This window comes from Dermacentor albipictus, chromosome 10 (genome assembly GCF_038994185.2).
Source record: "Dermacentor albipictus isolate Rhodes 1998 colony chromosome 10, USDA_Dalb.pri_finalv2, whole genome shotgun sequence".
Lineage (NCBI taxonomy): Eukaryota > Metazoa > Arthropoda > Arachnida > Ixodida > Ixodidae > Dermacentor > Dermacentor albipictus.
The window spans coordinates 65,004,861-65,023,814 of NC_091830.1; the positions used below are offsets into that span (position 1 = coordinate 65,004,861).

At 48.2% G+C, this 18,954-nt stretch overlaps 1 protein-coding gene across 1 annotated transcript; it reads left to right on the top strand.

Annotated features, from left to right (window-relative positions):
- The first annotated feature begins 386 nt into the window (after nucleotides 1-386).
- On the top strand, nucleotides 387-7,222 carry LOC135904168 (uncharacterized). The gene is made up of 3 exons (XM_065434779.2): nucleotides 387-695; nucleotides 3,503-4,993; nucleotides 6,139-7,222. Exons 1-3 carry the CDS (start codon nucleotides 678-680, stop codon nucleotides 6,865-6,867), a joined length of 2,238 nt encoding a protein of 745 aa, XP_065290851.1. The 5' UTR covers nucleotides 387-677; the 3' UTR covers nucleotides 6,868-7,222.
- The last annotated feature ends 11,732 nt before the right edge of the window (nucleotides 7,223-18,954 follow it).

Sequence of the window (18,954 nt, forward strand, 5' to 3'; positions counted from 1 at the left end):
TTGGGCTAGTTGGATCGAAATGCGGCTGCCGTGGCCGGGATTCGATCCCGCGACCTCGTGTTGGCAGCCTAGCACCATAGCCACTGAGTAACCACGGCGGGTTTAGTTTGCACACATGTTGTAGTCGCGGTAGCCCTTTCTCTCCAGGAAATTACCATCATGCAAGATAATCTTTCTTCTTGCCAAACAACATTGCTTCGCAAGTCGTCGCGCTCAAGCGTGATTCCGACTTCTGTAATTTTAGATTTTTTTGTTGTTGCACGCAACAATTGTAAGGAGGCCCAATAATCTTGCTATGTGGATAATGTCAGTGAAACGCTTTGCGTGCACAAATTGATGGCTGCGCAATCGCACGTAGGTCGTGAGCGCAGTGTTTCAAATCGTCCGCGTGCGCACACAGCCAACTGAAGGCGCACCGATAAGCCGGCCTTAACGTCATAGAGCCGCAAACTGCGGGGCATACATGCAAGCAATGCCGGTAGTGCCAGCGCGTCATCTCAAATCTTTGCCATGACATCAGAGTACTGGAAAAACTGCACTTCGTACAGAAGCTTCAGAAGTGACTGCGAACCGTAGGGGCTTCCATGCTGGCGCATTAGCTGTGAGCTTCAGATGTACTGTGCGTGGATCTTCGTCAAAAGTGGTGATTCAAGTTAAACCAAGCGAAAGTCGGAGCCATGGCTTGGTTCTCAAAGGTGAGCGCTAGCTTTTGTTGAACGACTGTCAGCCTCTGAGCTTTAGAATCCTATATTGAAACGAATAGCCTGCTGTTTCCCTTTCACTCGTTTTCTGTGGTGGTGGTGGTGGTCCGAGTAGTGCAGTCTGGGCGAGTTGCATTTGCCACCGAAAGGCAGCTAGCACATTTGAGAAGCCCGTTGTGTCGCGCGAGAGCTTTGTAAGCATTTATGCTTGGTGGTGGTGGCGATCCGCTGGGCTGGCTGTTGCTGGGCACATTCGCCGGCGAAATCCGTTTTTTTGTGCTTCAGATTCTTGGTTTTTACACGCGAAAAGCAGGATTTGATTATGAGGCACTCCATATTGGACTCTGAATTAATTTTGATCGCCAGGGGTTATTCAACGTGGCCCCCAATTCACGGGACACGGGCATTTTTCGCCGCCATGGAAATGCGGCCGCAGCGGCCGCGATTTCGTCTCGCGACGTCGTGCGCAGCACCATAGCTTCTAAGCCAAGGCGGCGGGTCCATTTCCTTTGTACTTTAGAGATGCACTTCCGGGTGTTACCGGCTTACCAGTGCTTAACGTGACCAACCGACCAAGTGTGTGAGCGAGTGGTTTATTCTGATGTCACTGAAAACTTTGGACACTGCTGGGTCTCAACAAATAATTGTCGAATGACCAAAAAATGCTAAGATGAGCTGATATGAAAAACAGTGTCCGACAATCAAGCACCTTTCTTAAACTTAGGGCACAGACAGCCGGTGATTTAACGACATGACGCGACAGCACAGTAATGACGCTCGAAAAGGACGTGGAAGCCACTTGGCTGAACACTGCAATATGTGTGCATGTGTATCCGTGTTTGACAAGAAAAAAATTGACTCAAAGGAACCAAGACAACCTGAAATCGTTTAATCGTATAATATAAGGAAATCAGATGATAAATGTGTCTGCGGTCATTCTTTGTAGCTGCGTGAAAAAATAAGTGTAATTTCTTTCTAGGTATCTGCTCGCGTGAATAGATTCAATGTGCAGCCTTTTTTATGATCTGTGCCTAATGTGCCACGCGTACAAAACAGCCGGCCATTTTATATAAACGCTAGTTAGTAGAGCAGCGCCCGCCTTGTCGTTTGTGTACTTTTCGTCATCGTCTATAGCGCTGTTTTAAGAACACTATCAGGATAAATCATCTCACCGAAACCAAGGTATTGTTGACAGTTATGATTCATTCTTAAACATGCTGCTTACGTCTTTGTCGATCTTTACAAGGAACACTCCAGGAGTGGTAAAGATAAGTGCCTCACCAATACAGACTGTCAATCGGGATGAATTTCGAGTCGTGCGTAAGAATGGGACAGACATGTCAGTTAACTAAGTTGCCGATTGAGTCATAGGGCCGAGATTTTGATCCAACATGGGTGTTTTCCAGAGGATATGCAAGGAATCGGGATTTATATAAGTAATCTTGAAAAGTGGAGTTTATTTCTAGACTTAACTTTTAACAAAGGTTTTCAAATTAATATTCGTACTTATGCATTAGAAAAGGGCCTTTAAAGTGACATACAGTGTCCACGTCCCGTAAAGGAAAATAGAAAGTGTGCGCAAAAAAGTATTTTCAATCTGCGTATCGCCAGCATATTCCACTTCACCCAGTGTTCTTCATTAGTCACGAAACGTTTTTAACGTAGAAAAGGTTATTTAGCTTTCTATATGTAGCTAACATCTTAGAAATAATTTGGCCGGGTCATGCATAGCAGTGCCTCGCCTTCGAAGCTGTAGCTGCAGTGACGTAAACATTTAGACCACATGCCTTTCAGCAGGTTACTTGAAGAGCTCTATGGAGGCAGTAGTGCTTGCACGCACCTTTTTATATCACTTCTTCGTAGCGAAAGTTTATGCTGGTATTTATCACGAGCCATTATTGTGATTTCGATGTCACATAATTTACACAGTTAACAGCGACCCTGTTTTAGGCCTCTTTACAGCCACATGACATCTAAATTTGCAACTCAATTCGATCGTTCAATAGATAGCACATAGAAAGTGCACAAGCATATTTCATGGCTCTCTTTGGCCATAGCTGGCCCATGCTCCATTAAACACCACACATCATGATAACCATCATCTGAGCAATAAATATTGTTTGAATGGACGCAGCAGGTTACTTTATTTGTACTAACCCGCCTTTCCGGCGATTACTCGCGCTACGGGTTGCGACCGTGGTGTGGAACGACTGTGTGTTCGTAGATGCGGAGTTCGTCTTCAGACCCCGCAGCACCAAAGCGATTGGCGCAAGGTCGACCGTTTCTTTACGTGCTTCGTTGCAGCCGTGGGAAGCTTGAGCTTAAATGGAGAATACATAAAAAACATGAAGGTCGCGAGTGCCCACATGTGATTTTTGCTTTAACCATGCAACGCCGGAGAAGCGGCTAGGTTAGTCAGAAGCAAGGTTTCAAGTTTGTGCTCTGCAGTGTACACTGGCGGTTCATAGAATTTTACCGCATTGCCGCGACTGCTGACTGGCGGTTCTTAATATACATGGCGAGCCATTATCTTTGCACCTGTATTCTTTTTGTCAGTGTTTCGGAGAGACCAGTTGGGATCAGTTAGGTATTCATTTCTACTAAACCCCAACAGTTCTGGTACGCGCCTTTACAGGCACTTACGATGATTGTAGTAGAACAGATTTCCCACCACTTGCATCTACACTTAGCAGTGTAACTTTTTTAGCTGGATTGCTGAGGCACAATGAATATTATGGCTGTTGCCGAAATCACGCACGTCTAATGTTCCTTGCGTGTTTCCCTCATTATTTCTTAAACAGAAAGACCAAGGCACCACACTTACCGGTTTCGCCAGAATCCTCGCTAATGCAGATGCTGCTGTTTTCGGCAGTGTGGACGATGTCCTCGCCATCTTTAAGACCATTGACAAGGAGTTCTCCAAAGGCAGCACCACCCGTGTCAGTGCCATCTGCACATTCGAAGCAGAGTCTTCGTGCTGGGCGGTCGATCGTCAGCTAGCTTGGAACACCTTGTTGAACCATCGCGGCGTTGAAATGATCCAGCTGCAGAAAGGCAGGCTTCACTTTCGTTCGTTGAACATTGATCCAGAGGACTTGACGGCGACTGGTGACGTCAAGTTCCTCTGTCTGTACCTGTGGCTTCTGAGACAGCATCGGTGCATCTCTGGAGTCGTCCTGTCGATTCCTGTCCTGGCACCGAGGCATGCGGGTCTGTTCGTGTCACTGCTGAGGCTCACGAATTACGTGGAAAAGTGTGAGATACACGGCAGCGATCCACTCAAAGGACAATCTCTCGCAAAGGCCGAGCCGAGGGCAAACACTCTAGACTACTTATATCTGCTGAGAGAGCTGGGACTGTCTGCGGTCCACTTGATGGATAATGACGTCACCATCCTGGCCCGTCTTGTGGAACGAAACAAGTGTCTCAATGCCCTCGTCCTTATCGACGTAGAGATGAGCGTGCAGGCCTTCGCCCAGCTCGTCGCCAAGGTGGTGAAACACAAGAAACTGGAAGACTTGCGCATTAAGATGACCGCCATGGAAGACGAGCCATTGTTCAACAAAACCCTGAGACTAATTGGCCAATCATGCACCATCAGGAGGCTGTACGTCCACGTCGACCGCGGCTTGTCAAGCCTGCTGCAGGGTCTCCTCAAAAACACGTCCTTGAGAGAACTTACCCTGGAGCCGACGATCAACGACGCGAAAGTGCTTTGCGCGCTGGCTAACTTTCTCGAGAAACGGAAGACTTGCAAACACCTGAAGGCTTGCCTCAATACCAGCGAGTTTGTGACCGTGTCTCGCGCGCTAGACGACATGCAACGAATCGTCGGCAAGAGTTCGCTGCGCACCTTGGTGCTTTCGGGATCGACGGTCGCGCCTCTAGCTGCACGTCGGCTCGCCGATGGAGTCGCGGTGAGCAAAACGCTGAAGGAGCTACATCTGGACGGCTGCCAGCTCACATGCGCCGACGTCCTGTCCTTCGTGGTGGCCATCGAACGGTGCGCGGCATTCGGTCAATTCAAAGAACTAAACGTGGGCACACTGCTTGGGAAAGAGCACGAGCAGCGCGACCTTTTCAGGAACATAGTGATGGCAGGCGTCAGCGACAAGATCACGCTCGTCTCTAATGACTGCCTCGTGGCGCCCTTGTGCGAAGCGCTGAAAACGAACATAACACTTGTCAATGTTTCTCTCTCCTATGGAAAAGCTACGGAGATTGACCCTCTTCTGTATGTCCTAAGAAACACGGTGGGGACATTGAGGAACCTGTGCATCGACACTCCTCAAGTAAGTTACTGTGTTCTCTAGTGGGGCTCAGGAGGGTAGACACGTTGACTCCATGGCAGAACTCAAAGCTCGTGGGAGTGAGGGAAAGGCATCTGCGTTATTATTTGGCCAGCGGAGAACGAGAACGCTTACGTCGAGTAGTAACGTTTCTTTGTATCCTCAGTACTACGGACAACGCACTTTACCATGAAGTATTCTCAACTAAATCATTAGCTCAGAGAAGTACCTAAAGGGTACACCTCTCATACAGAAATGAGACATATATCACTTCAGTCTGTGACCTTAAAGACTACCGTTTAGGGTGTATTACATAAGGGGTGGGCTAACAAATGAAGGTTGCAAATAATTATTTATGCGGAACAGTGTGCTGTCACGTTTTCTGGAAAAGTTGATGCAGTGCAGTGTCTCGGGGAAGGCTATTCCAGTGCACTGCTGTACAAATAAAAAATGAGGCAGCGAAAGTGGTAGTGCGAGAACGTTAGCATGCAATTTGATACTGATGGGATACGGATACGGATACCTTATAAGTAACCACCGCTCTCTATTAAGTACGAAACAATAAATTTAGGAATCTATAAGTAACTGCCCATACTTGCCATCAAACCCGGATAAGGTGGAACCTGGATGCACGACAACTTCGGGCCTTGTAAGAACACCAGCGTAGAAAGCGCCGCACGCGGGCGGCCATTTTCTCTGACACTTCAACGCTTATACCTAACTTCATATATTTCTGCAATAAGCATTTTATTTTCGGCAGCAAGATAGGGAAATAAATCTGACTGCAAAATGATTATTTTTCTACTTCCCTCTTCCTCGTTAGGGCAAATTCTAAACCAGCACACATGGAAGCTACGCTAATTCTGAAGCTGCTCAAATAAACGAAATGCGCTGTCAAACTCTGCCAGAATAGTTGTCGTAGACACCTACATGCAGAAGCTCCGTCCCATTAGTATAGCGTTTACTGTCAAGGCAATGTCATATATCGTCTTCTGTATTCCACAGACGTAACTAGTTTCGAGCGCTTGGAGATAGATAGATGACAAGCCCATTTTAATCAGAGAAGCCTCTCGTGTCATAGACTTGTCGCATACTAAATATAGCAATTTGGTCATTAACTATCGCTCATGCATTGTTTCTACACACAGGTACTCGGTAGCGTGGGCGGCCGGTTCCTAGCTCACATCATCCGGAAAGGCGACTCGCTCAAGGTTGTCCGACTGCGCTGCCGAACCGAAACGAGCGTGTCCATTCATATCCTCAAGGCTTTGGCGGAGTCCAGGAGCGTGGCCCTTCTAACAATCGAGCGTTGGGACCTTTCCGAGAGCGTCGGATGTGCCTTCGCGGACATGTTGCGCCAGAACCGCAGCTTGAACCGTCTCGAGTTTTACTGGAGTGATGCCGACTCTTATGTGTTCTTCAAGAGGCACCTGAAGAGGGGTCTCAAGGTCAACGCGTCTGTGTCGGTCGTGAAGATGTACCAGGGCCAGCAGCGTGACGAAGTGGCATTATGCCGCTTTGGCACACTGCAGTCTCTCCACAAGAACGCGATGATACTGGCTTGGGTCACGGACGTCATCCTGAGGGACGGAATGTGTCTTGAGGCTGCCGCGGCCGCTGCCTTCTTTAAGGTTTGCGATGCGCCTCTGGATCTGTTTCAGCGGACAGCCGATTTCTCGCCCCGTACGGCTACGAATCGCGTACGCATGGCTCGCATGGCGACGAGGACGCAGTACTATGCCTTGCTTTCTGCGTTTGGCGATGGGCTCGAGTATAATTTGACGCCTCTCGGACGAGCTCTCTTTCAGAATATGCTTTATTCTATGCGTGACGACGTCTTGAGCGCCATGGGTCTTCAAGCCGACCTCTACGGATAGTAGCAGCTTAGACTGGGAATGAAATGTTTGCTGCAATATTTTTTTTGCAGCTGAAGGCAGAGGCGGAACCCTATAGTGAACTTACAAGTTTGGGGGGGTTTTCCAGCACTACGATGTTTGTTGGTGTTTCGATTTCGACAACGTGTTGGTGCTTTTCTGTACACAGCGCTGTATCACTTCCATTTCTTCGTAGAATTGTATATATGGGTTTAGTCGGACTTCTCAGGTTATCGGCGCAAAAGTGGCAGCAAAAGACAATGTGAAGTTTAGTGCTGCTGTTTTACCTTTACAGTGACATCCAGCATGCCTCCCGAGATAACATGATCGCGTCATCCATTAAACTTTTTCCTACTTGTCTGATTCTCGTTGCTACTTGCTCCGGACAGGAAGCAAGTTTGCCATCAAGGCCGTTGCGGCCGCTTCTATCGAGAGACGGTGGAGCTGTCCATTCGTTGACGGTAGATGCAGGATGTCGTCATGTTGCAATGTCACTTCGCGGGGAACGCCGTGAAGCCGCAAAATGCAAGCGGGAGCTCGGCCAACACCACCTAGATAGCGCAAGGCCTTTTCACTTCGATCCATGACGTCATGCTACCTGGCCCGACTGCCATAGAATCTGATGGGGACGCTCCCGACTAGGCAACAGTGATTTTGACGTCACCGCTTTCATCACGCCAGCCTTGTCAATGGAAATTTGGGGCCAGGTAGCGTGACGTCGTGGATCGGAGTAATCAGGCCTTGCGCTATCTAGGTGGTGTTGGCTCGGCAAGGCTGCTGGAGGTTACGGGCTTCCGTTATCGCAATCAGCGATAACGAAGCCCGTTACAAAAGCGCGTGATGCGCGGTCTGCGAAACGGCCAATAGTTGATGAGAATAAGAAGAAAGTGCTTCCGAGTAGATATTTGGATGTTTGTTATCGGGCGCACTTCAGCCACAAGCTGGAACTGGACGGCGCTTGCATGGGCGACATGATTGTACGCTCTACTGAGCGAACCTTGAAACGTTTCTTTTCTTTTTCGTTAAGGGAACTATTATGCAAGGTGTACAGGATCAATACCATCCAAGAGTTACTACTCGTAATGTTACGTGCAGTGGTGCTGTAACTGCGGTCGAAATGTAAGACAGCGCTTCAAGCGAGTGCGAACAGACAGCAGGTAAGCCGCATTTTACAGCGATGCTGTATACCTCTACCGGTAGTCCAAGGAAATTTTTGTGTCCTTGGCGTGGTAAGCAAAAAACTCTCCATACGTGGACCGATTCCGGAAATAGTGCAATACCGGCCCGACTCGCAGCGGAGGTGAAGGCGTTGAGCACCCCATTACGTGGGCTGATCCCGGAGATAGTGCAATACCGGCCCGACCCGCGGTGGAGGTGAAGCAGGCGTGAAGGACTCCCCTTACGAGGGCCTATCCTGAAGGTAGTGCAATGCCAGGCCGACCCGCGGTGGAGCTGCAGTTCGCCATTAAGGGGGCCACATACACAGCTTCCTCGGTCATCCTTCTTCACAGAGTGGAAGGGCACTGAGGTTTCTTCAACGACCACTCTTTTTGAAGTCCTTCTGAAACGCAATAAGTGCATCGTCACTTTTTGTGCGCATTGTATGTATCTTTTTTTTCTCTCATCTTGTAATAACGCCCTCTACATCATTGGCTGCACTCTGCGTTCATACATCTCTGCATTTACTGACCTGTTTGCACAGTGAACATAGCGGTGACCTCGGCGAATGAATGACATTCCCGCTTTGGCGAGAAAATGCTTACGCTGTGCGCATTCTTAAAAAAAAGTGGTTTCACGTGCGAAAAGCACGATATAATTGTGAGGCATGCCATTGTGGCTGACTTCGGAAATTTAGACCACCTGGGGTTCTTCAACGTGCACTTAAATTTGAGTACACGGGTGTTTTCGCATTTTTCACCCATAGAAATGCGGCAACCACGGCCGGGATTCGATACCGCGACCTCGTGCTCAGCAGCCCAACACCATAGTTACTCAGCAACCACGGCGGATGTGGGCACTCTTGGTTTGCATGAAATCAAGGATGCGAACAAGGACAAATCACTGCGGAATGCAGCGAACGCAGGCACTGCGGTCATGACTCGGCACCGATTCGTGGCATTCGCTCGCGGTCACATTGAATTAGAACGATTTCATCAGTGTGCGCCTTATAAGGGTGCGTAGGTTGGCTATTTCGATTGAGTGGTACTGGGTACAAATTTAGTATTGTTAACATTGCTGATTTTACTGGAGTGCAATATTATGTATCGTGCTTTCACGCATGTGCTGTCCTTGAATAAATTACAGGAGCAGGTTCATGTCGAGAAACACGTTTAGCTTCAACATCCAAGGGGGGGTCTTAGTGATCCGTAGGGAGCGTCGACTCAAGCAAAAGCGTTGGGACTGAAAGAAGATCGAAAGATTATGTGATCATCAGTCGAGATAAGTTAGGCTATTGGATTATTTGTATAAGAAAGGGTGGGAAGATGTTCATAGAATTAGAATAATTGTATATGTAGGTAATGGCAAAATATAGCAATACAGATTTTAAATACGAAAGTCAAGATCCAGATCATATAGGCAAAAGGTTAGACAGCGATAGATGCAATAAAACGAGATTTAATCGAACTGCTTAGGGGACTTTTTGTTCCAGCCCCATGTCAAAGAGGATACTAATAAGCATCATCATCATTATTAAGTGACTACCATCGCTTATATTCGTAAGTCTGACGTAAGCTGCGCCGTCTGCGTGAGTCTCTACTTATGACCTTAGAAGTGCTGCAAGGAGTGCGGTGACAAGATGAGCAGTCTTTACACAAATAGGACAAAGTCTGCCATATCTGGGTTGGAGCAGCGTTGCTGCTGACGTCACTAAACTAGGTTAAACAAAAATCACATCGTAAGCTCACCTGGTTGCAAAAAGAAAAATACATTCTGGGGACTTACGTGCCAAAATCACGATTTGATTAAGAGGTACGACCTAGCGGGGGGCTCTGGATTAATTTGGACCGCCTGGGGTTGTTTAACGTGCACTTAAATGAGGTACACTTAAAGTACACGGGTGCTCTCACATTTCGCCACCCTCGAAATGCGGCCGCCGTGGCCCGAATTGGATTCCGCGACCTCGTGCTTGTAGCCCAACAACAAAGCCACTAAGGAAACATGGCGGGTCACCGGTCGCTCTGTCAGACAAGCATGGCAAATCTACTTTTTCGGAAGCAGGTGCTCCTAATTCTACACAGAAAGTTGTACACAAGTACGACGAAAAAAAATCCTACGTTTTGTCCACAAATATTCTCAGCGGGATATCGAGGCCATTCACTTTACATCCATAAATACCTGAATAAATTTTGGTGGCCCCAAGTGATGTGAGACATCACGAGAGAAAAATAAGCAGCAATGTCTTCCAAGAGAGCACCTAATAAAGAAACAACGAAGCTTTAAAATCTCCCACCCTGATGTTGAGCTCGAACAGGCTGAATAGTCAGATTTACGGTGCAAGATAAACTATAGTGTCGATTCGCCAAATAAATTGTTCCAACTTGTGCTGCTGCGAACCAGCTGCTTTGTGGCTAAAATCATGCATTGCGTGGGAACCTCTTACTAGCATGACTATAGCACCCACAGCTGCGTCACCTGCAATGGCCCATGCGCGGCCAGGCGCGTAGCGAGCCCAAGTGGGCTCACTACACTGTTTCTTGATTAATCGCTTGTCGTAGATGATACACACCTTTGCGCTCTTGCCCACCACGTGGCGCTATGTGCGTGCGCATGCGCGCTGTGCCCACTAGTCACCTGAGGAAGCTGGCGGGATGTCTTGTTACATTTGTAAATTTATTAGCGCAACTACCAGGGTTAGTACGGGTTAGTAGATCTTAAACGATGGGATTTTGTACGTCGGTTCATCTTGACTGAAGTTACATATGGTAATCATAAGCGGAAGCGAAAAAAGCCAGTACTTTCTGCCGCACATTTGAAGCCATTTACTATGTCAACCAGAGAAAATGTGATTTATAGCTTTGATTACATATGTCTGTTTCCGTATGTTGTAGTTGAACTGCAATTTCAGGAATCGCTCCACCTGTGCCTAGCCCGCTGGGCCCATTATGGCGCATGACACATTATGCGATTCCTGCGACGGGGATAACATCTACAGCTGCAAATAAAACTTACAGGTGTGTTCACCACAAACTACACCACTTAATTCGGTGACTGTTGGAAGAAGTGCCTAAAAAGCGTACTAATGGCCTGAAGAACACGAGCGCACTTTTGTTTTATGCTGGAACTCTGCTTACAGCTGCAATAGCGTACAAGTGACTTTCACCAATGTAGTAGACGACTGGAATTTCATATTGTTTCCTACCTAATTAGCCCATTGCCCGCTAGCACTATCAAAGCCAATACAACACTGCTCCTCCGGTGATACGTCGCGCAGTTATTGCCGCTAGTTGAACTGCAACAGGGGACTTCGCTTTTACTCTTGAGAATAGGCTCATCATGCAGTGCGCACCATAATAATTGTCACACACTTCAATCCATACTTGTGCCTCTGATTTCTTTTTTCACATTTCTTCATATCCTTTCGTCAAACATTGCGTCACTCTGTCTTATGTATTTTGACCATGTTTCATGCTGGTTTGTTTACATTTTGGAAAATGGCAGGCCCTGGACTCCACCGATATGCAATCTCATTGCTGAGGTATGCCTGACTCTGCATTCGCGTGGCCGACAAAGTTCTACAAATTCAGCGAAACATTGTCCATTGGGCCCTCAAGCATGGCGCACTTAAGGACATACCTCACAGTGGTCATCTTGTCTCTGTGACCATTTCTCGCGTTAAGCAATTTGTGAGGAAAGGAACACGTTGAGCTCCAAAGCAGCCTTCCGATCCTTCCTCTACGACTGTCATTGGAACCTTGTGAGGAAGAGGTTCCAATGACACTTATAGGCTATGATCAGAGAGAAGGCTGCTTTGGAGCTGAACGGGCCATCGACAACAATGAGAAGCGCCGTGCGACGGGACCTCTAGATGTTCCCCTAGAAGCTCCCAAGGAAGACAAAGACAGACGGAGGTATAGAGAAAGGGAAGACAAGAAAAACATTTACTCGCCACCCAGGCCCTGCGAAAGTGGATGTCCGATGAAGCTGTTGAAAACGACCACTACAACTCCCAAGGGGGTATGCAGTGCTTTATTGCTTTAGAGTAATGGCTGTAATGGTAACACACAGTAATGGTAATTTTGACAATACGCCACCGCTGGTCACATCGCCACTCCTTTTTCCCTTTGCCACTTGTGGTGTTCACTGTAATTAGTTGCTAGGCTGGTTCTCATATATTGACACGTGTACTTGTCTTTATCGGGCGACAAGTTTTGTCGCCTAACAAATGTTATCGCACAGCGCGGGACGTGCCTGCATGTATCCGAAGTTTCTGGAAAGTTATCGATGCTTCTATCCGCTGTCTGTTGTCGCCGAACGTTGTGTTATCTGATTTCATCGCTTGACACGAATGGTGTAGAACATTTTAGAAGGCATGCGGGTCCCAACGTTTAATCTGGAACATTCGATGATTGCTGTATAAAAGCCGACGCGCTTGACCCGCTGATCAAATTTCGACGATCACCTTAGGCGGCTTACGACAGTCCTAGAGGCCATCAAGTCATCAGGGCTCACTCTGAAGCCAGAAAAATGTCGCTTCGCTTACGACGAGCTTCTGTTCCTAGGCCACGTCATCAGTAAATCCGGAGTACGCCCCGACCCCCAGAAAACAGCCGCCATCGCAAAGTTCCCGCAGCCCACCGACAAGAAGGCAGTGCGTAGATTCCTTGGCATGTGTGCCTACTACAGGCGCTTTGTCAAGGACTTTTCACGCATCGCCGAGCCGTTGACACGTCTAACTAAATGTGATTTTGAGTTCAAGAGGGAAACGCCGCAGGCAGACGCATTTGAAGAACTCAAATGACGCATGCAGTCGCCGCCGGTACTTGCGCACTTCGACGAGTACGCCGATACAGAAAACCATACTGACGCCAGTAGCCTAGACCTCGGTGCCGTTCTAGTCCAGAGGAAAAACGGAGTTGAACAGGTGATATCTTACGCTAGCCGGTCACTGTCAAAAGCGGAAGGCAACTATTCTACGACCGAAAAGGAATGCCTTGCCATCGTTTGGGCTACAGCTATATTTCGCCCTTATCTTTATGGCAGGCCATTCAAAGTCGTCAGTGACCATCACGCGTTGTGTTGGCTAGCGAGTATAAAGGATCCTTCAGGACGACTGGCGCGGTGGAGCCTCAGACTACAAGAATACGACATCACTGTAACCTACAAGTCCGGACGAAAATACTCCGATGCCGATTGCCTATCACGCGCCCCCATTGCCCCAACGCCGCAAGATGACGAAGATGACGACGCCTTCCTTGGCATGATAAGCGCAGAAGACTTCGCTGAACAGCAACGGGCAGACCCGGAGCTAGAAGGCCTGGTGGAATATTTGGAAGGGCACACCGACGTTGTCCCCAGGGCATTTAAGCGCGGATTATCTTCCTTCACGCTTCAAAACAATCTCCTCGTGAAGAAGAACTTTTCACCAGTCCGCGCCAACTACCTTCTTGTTGTCCCGTCAGGACTTCGTCCAGAAGTATTGCACGCCCTACATGACGATCCGACCGCTGGACACCTCGGTTTTTCCCGGACACTATCGAGGATACAAGAAAAATATTATTGGCCGCGCCTGACCGCCGACGTCGCCCGTTATGTCAGAACATGCCGAGACTGTCAGCGACGCAAGACACCGCCGACAAGGCCAGCCGGATTACTACAGCCAATCGAGCCTCCTTGCCAACCATTCCAGCAGATCGGGATGGACTTGCTGGGACCCTTTCCGACGTCAACAACCGGAAATAAGTGGATCGTCGTGGCGACAGACTACCTCACCCGCTTCGCTGCAACTAAAGCACTGCCGAAAGGTAGCGCAGCCGAAGTGGCGAAATTCTTTGTCGAAAACATCCTGCTGCGACATGGCGCCCCAGAAGTCCCCATCACCGACAGAGGAACGGCCTTTACAGCAGAGCTCACTCAAGCCATTCTGAAATACAGTCAGACAAGGCACAGGAGGACCACGGCCTACCACCCGCAGACGAATGGTCTTACGGAGCGGCTGAATAAGACCCTCGCCGACATGCTAGCGATGTACGTCGACGTCGAACACAAGACCTGGGATGCCGTCCTGCCGTACGTAACATTCGCTTACAACACGGCGGTGCAAGAAACAACACAGATCACGCCGTTTAAGCTGGTTTACGGCAGGAACCCGACCACGACGCTCGACGCCATGCTGCCCCACGTCACTGACGAAGAGAATGTTGACGTCGCTAGCTATCTCCAGCGCGCCAAAGAAGCCCGACAGCTCGCCCGCCTACGGATCAAGAACCAACAGAGGACCGACAGCCGACACTACAACCTCCGACGACGCTTTGTTGAGTACCAGCCCGGCGACCGTGTTTGGGTTTGGACACCGATACGCCGACGAGGACTCAGTGAGAAGCTACTGCGACGCTATTTCGGACCCTACAAGGTCATCCGACGTATTGGCGCTCTGGACTATGAGGTCGTGCCAGACGGCATTTCGCATTCACAGCGACGTCGCGCACGACCTGAAGTGGTGCACGTGGTGCGTCTTAAACCATTTTACGGACGCTAACGAAATTTCCTTATTTTGTTTTTTTTTCTTTGCTACGAGTGCTTACTTATTATTTTCGATTGTTTGCAGCATCGGGTCGATGCTTTAAAGAGGGGGGTATTGACACGTGTACTTGTCTTTATCGGGCGACAAGTTTTGTCGCCTAACAAATGTTATCGCACAGCGCGGGACGTGCCTGCATGTATCCGAAGTTTCTGGAAAGTTATCGATGCTTCTATCCGCTGTCTGTTGTCGCCGAACGTTGTGTTATCTGATTTCATCGCTTGACACGAATGGTGTAGAACATTTTAGAAGGCATGCGGGTCCCAACGCTTAATCTGGAACATTCGATCATTGCTGTATAAAAGCCGACGCGCTTGACCCGCTGATCAGATTTTCGACGATCGCCGACTGTGTTCGCCGCTACCGTTGTGCTATAAGTGTAGCCTGTTTTGTGGGCACAGGTTCGCCCAATAAAATTTAGTTTTGTCGTTCACAGTATTGCTACTGTGTTATTCAACGTCACCACCACGTGACAATATACGCAAAGCTAGCGACAACACCCCCACATCGCAAGCTGGTGTCGATGCGGGAGCTTGTACAACAGTAATATTTACCGGGAGAAGTATGCGTAGAGTGCTACGTACTTCGGATTTTTATTAGGAGTGCTTCGTCATCAATTATGTGGTTCGGATGCTTGTTTTGAGCTTGTTCTTTACTGAAATGAATGCTGTTCAGTATCTTGTATACGTGACTTCAAACAATGTGCGCTCGTTTCGCTTCACATTGCTGAGCGCTTGAAGCCTGCTTCACCTCCGCTGCTTTACTAACTGCGAGATCTGCCCATATTCTTGTCCACGGACATGGACACCAGAAATGCCGACCAGCCAGAGGCTGAAAGCTTCTCTGTAAAATGCCGGCTGCTGTTGGCACGGGCCCCGAAGGGAGCACGCTTGCCATGTCTTCACCGGGCTGTACAGGCCTGTCACAACACTAAGAAATTCCATGTGCTTGCTCTGATATCAGAGCTGGCCAGTGAAGCCAGTTAGGCATAGTTTTTGAAAACCTCCGATATGGCATCAGCCAAGGCTTTAGGTGTGGTGACCACTTCAGGCCAGATTGATTTGGCTTTCGTGCCAGAGGCAAAATGCTTGACACTGGCCTTCAAAGTACTCTGGAGCCTCAATCGCTGCCCTGGATCCAGTACCACTTCGGATAGCTGTTGTGTACTTTACAGCAGGACGGTGTCCCTGTGCAAGTATCGAAGAAATTGACACCACAAGTGTCGCGCACTCACGTCAGGCTTCTAACTGGTTGAAGAGTGGCCGACAAGCTCCCTTGACATAGAGGGTGTTTCCGCGAACACTTTCAACATTTTTTATAGATTGCCTTTGGCAGATAGCCGAACTCCAGTTTAGGAGCTAGTCTACTCGAAGCGGTGGACAGTAGTTGCACAAAAAGTTTATATACAATATCGACTAATGAAGAAGATTTCACTAATTAACTTTTTATCGAATTATCTTATGACCCATATTGCAATTTACCATTTCTAGCAGTAGACTTCGCAAGACGGATCCACTTGGAACAAATTCTCAGGACGGCACCAGTTTCAAGATATAAATCCCCGAACTTTCCGTAGAAATGAAATGGCGTTCCAGTTACTCGTGTGCTTCAGTGCACGAAACGACGTTTTTTTAACAACTTAACCAGAACGGCAATGAATTTCTCCGCAAAGTTCGGGAATTTATATCTCGAAGCTGGTTTCATCTTTAAAATTCATTGAAAGTGGATCCGTCTTGCGAACTCCACGGCTAGAATTTGTAAATTGCGATATGGCCCATTATTAAATTAGCTAATAAGTTAATTAGTAGATTTTGCGTATCGATTTTATTTTGCAAGTAGTGTCCGCGGCTTCTAGTGGACCAGCTCACAAATTAGAATTGAGCTATCTGCGATAGGCAACATTAAAAAATTTTGAAAGTGTTCGCTGAAACCCCCTGTATATTTCGTGAACTTCCGTCTGTCGGCTGTTCTCGAAGACAAGATCCTGCCCATCACCACACCAGCACACCAGCATAGCGGCTCTGAAAGCATCACTGCAGAGATGCATAGATGAAAATCTTTTGGGATACCATGTAGGCCGCGATTAAAGCACACCCAAAACATTTCATGGCCACGATGAAGGCCAAGAAATGTTTTTTGTTGCGTTCCTAATATATTGGGCAAATGCATCAGAAATGATTTTTTGAGAGCTTTTTATTCTCGATTAGAATATCATGAATGAACCTTGTGACAGTATTTATGACGCATCCTGTATGTTTGTTCATGGTACCAATAAACTGCAAAATAAAGTGGCAACTGACAATGAGATAATTTTGGCGTCGTAAAAGCATTTTACAATATTGTAGATAGCTTGGCGTGAACCACACAGACCAGTGCCTCTGGTGGAAGAGATAGCCAGTCTGTGCAAACCTCTGTACAACTTGTAAGTCATGCGGAATGGCATTGTTCAATTGAGGGCGGTGGTTTGGCGCAAGCTTTTATTTGTGTGCACATTTCTTCAAGGAATGGCATACGCTTCACGTCAACTTTCCACTGAGCTATGGTGCGGCAGTCACTGGAAAACGAAGGTGTGACTGCAGACTGCGTTATCGTGCATATTCACGCTGCTGCTGCGCCCAACTTGCCGTGTCCCGCTTTGACGTGGAACACGGAGCACTGCGCCAAGAAACGTCGCGCAGCGTTAACTCAACCTCCTTAACATTAACTCTGTGCTACAAGGAGCGAAATTAGCTGGTCGAAATGCTTTTTTAAATTACACAGTTCAACACTGTTCCGTTATGTAACCGTTGCACATGAATACACAATGTCGCAGAAAATGTTTGATTGCAATGTGCAACTTTTCGGCCACTGAAACACATTTTTTTATTAGGTTGTGTGTATTAGGCCCATAATTTTAGGCGAATAAATCTGAACTGTCCTTGAAAAATATCTGGCGCGGCCACTTACTCCCAACCAATTTCTCTCGCGTTCTTAGGAACGCTTGGAAACTATTACCTTCATTAGGAGCTTATTATGCTTACTTTGTTACCTTCCCATAGTTTAAAGACACGCTGGCATGTAAGCCAAGGTGAGCTGCTAGGCAAGAACAGAAAAATAACTGTTCGCGTAGTGATTGAAATTCCAGGCGGAAAGTAATCTGAACATTCCCGTCCAACATTCCACGATCACGACGTCGCTTCTGCTTCCGCGAGCGACATCGTACTTTTTATATAGTTGTTCTTCACAGAAGTTGTCTGCCTAACACACAGATGGCGACGGTGGCAACAGGCTGCTTTTTAAAGACGTGTGGGCTTCTATGGAATCTTCACTATCGGTTTACATGTACCTCGGCTCATTCATGACAGGTTTCGTCGGTGGCAATACTGTCTCGCTACATTGCTTCACAGCTAATCCCGTTAACCTCCAGAGACGTTGTGAGGTTGGGTTACGCCGTCTTTTTAGAGTGCAGGTCTTGGGCGCCCCGTTCCTGCGGCGAGCGTCGGCGTCGGCGTAACTGAGCGAACGAGTACAGGGAAGGAGGAAAGAGCGAACACGGAGCGCAGCATGTGATGAAAGACGTGAGGAGGAAAGCGGAGGAGGAGGGTGTGGTGAACACATGAGAAGAAAAGCGCACTGCGGCTACGATGGCTACCAGACGGCGGCCAATAGCGCGCGTCGTCTGGGAGGTCTGTGAGCGAACGAGTACAGGGAAGGAGGAAAGAGTGAACGCGGAGCGCAGCGCGTTATGAAAAACGTGAGGAGGAAAGAGGAGGAGGAGGGTACGGTGAACACATGAGAAGAAAAGCGTACTGCGGCGACGATGGCTACGAGACGGCGGCCACTAGCGCGCGTCGTCTGGAAGGTCGGTCTGCGGCGGCTGCTCTGAATCGCGGCCACGCATCACCCACGCATCACCCACGCGCTGCCTCTCTCGATCTCCAGATTAGCGATGCAGTGGCGTCACACTTCGCCCCGTCTGCAACGTGCCGCACGAGATAGATTGACCTCGCCAGCCAATGTATCATGAAATGAAAACACCTATAGAGCTGCACTCAAATTTCGCTTTAGGGACTATCGTAATCACCTGTGGATTATTTTCTTTTGTCGTTGCACACGCTCATTGCAAAGTTATCTCATTAAATGGCTAACTTCAGCTCAGTTAAACGTCATGGACGTTAAAAATACACCAACTGTCCAACATGAACAAAGTGATTGCTTCGGAAGTGCCTCTCCCCATGCCCAGATAAAACAGAAAAAGCTGCCGACAATTTTGTGCACCCGTTAAAGAACGTAAGCGTAAGCGCTGTCTTTAAAAGCATCCGTGCGCACAGGCAACTGAGACTGCGCTGATAAGCGCGCGGTGACGTCACAGG

What these genes read in the sequence shown, in the direction of transcription:
- LOC135904168 (XM_065434779.2), top strand. An exon ending in TGTGCATCGACACTCCTCAA is followed by an intron (nt 4,994 to 6,138) that starts GTAAGTTACTGT and finishes TTCTACACACAG; the next exon opens with GTACTCGGTAGCGTGGGCGG.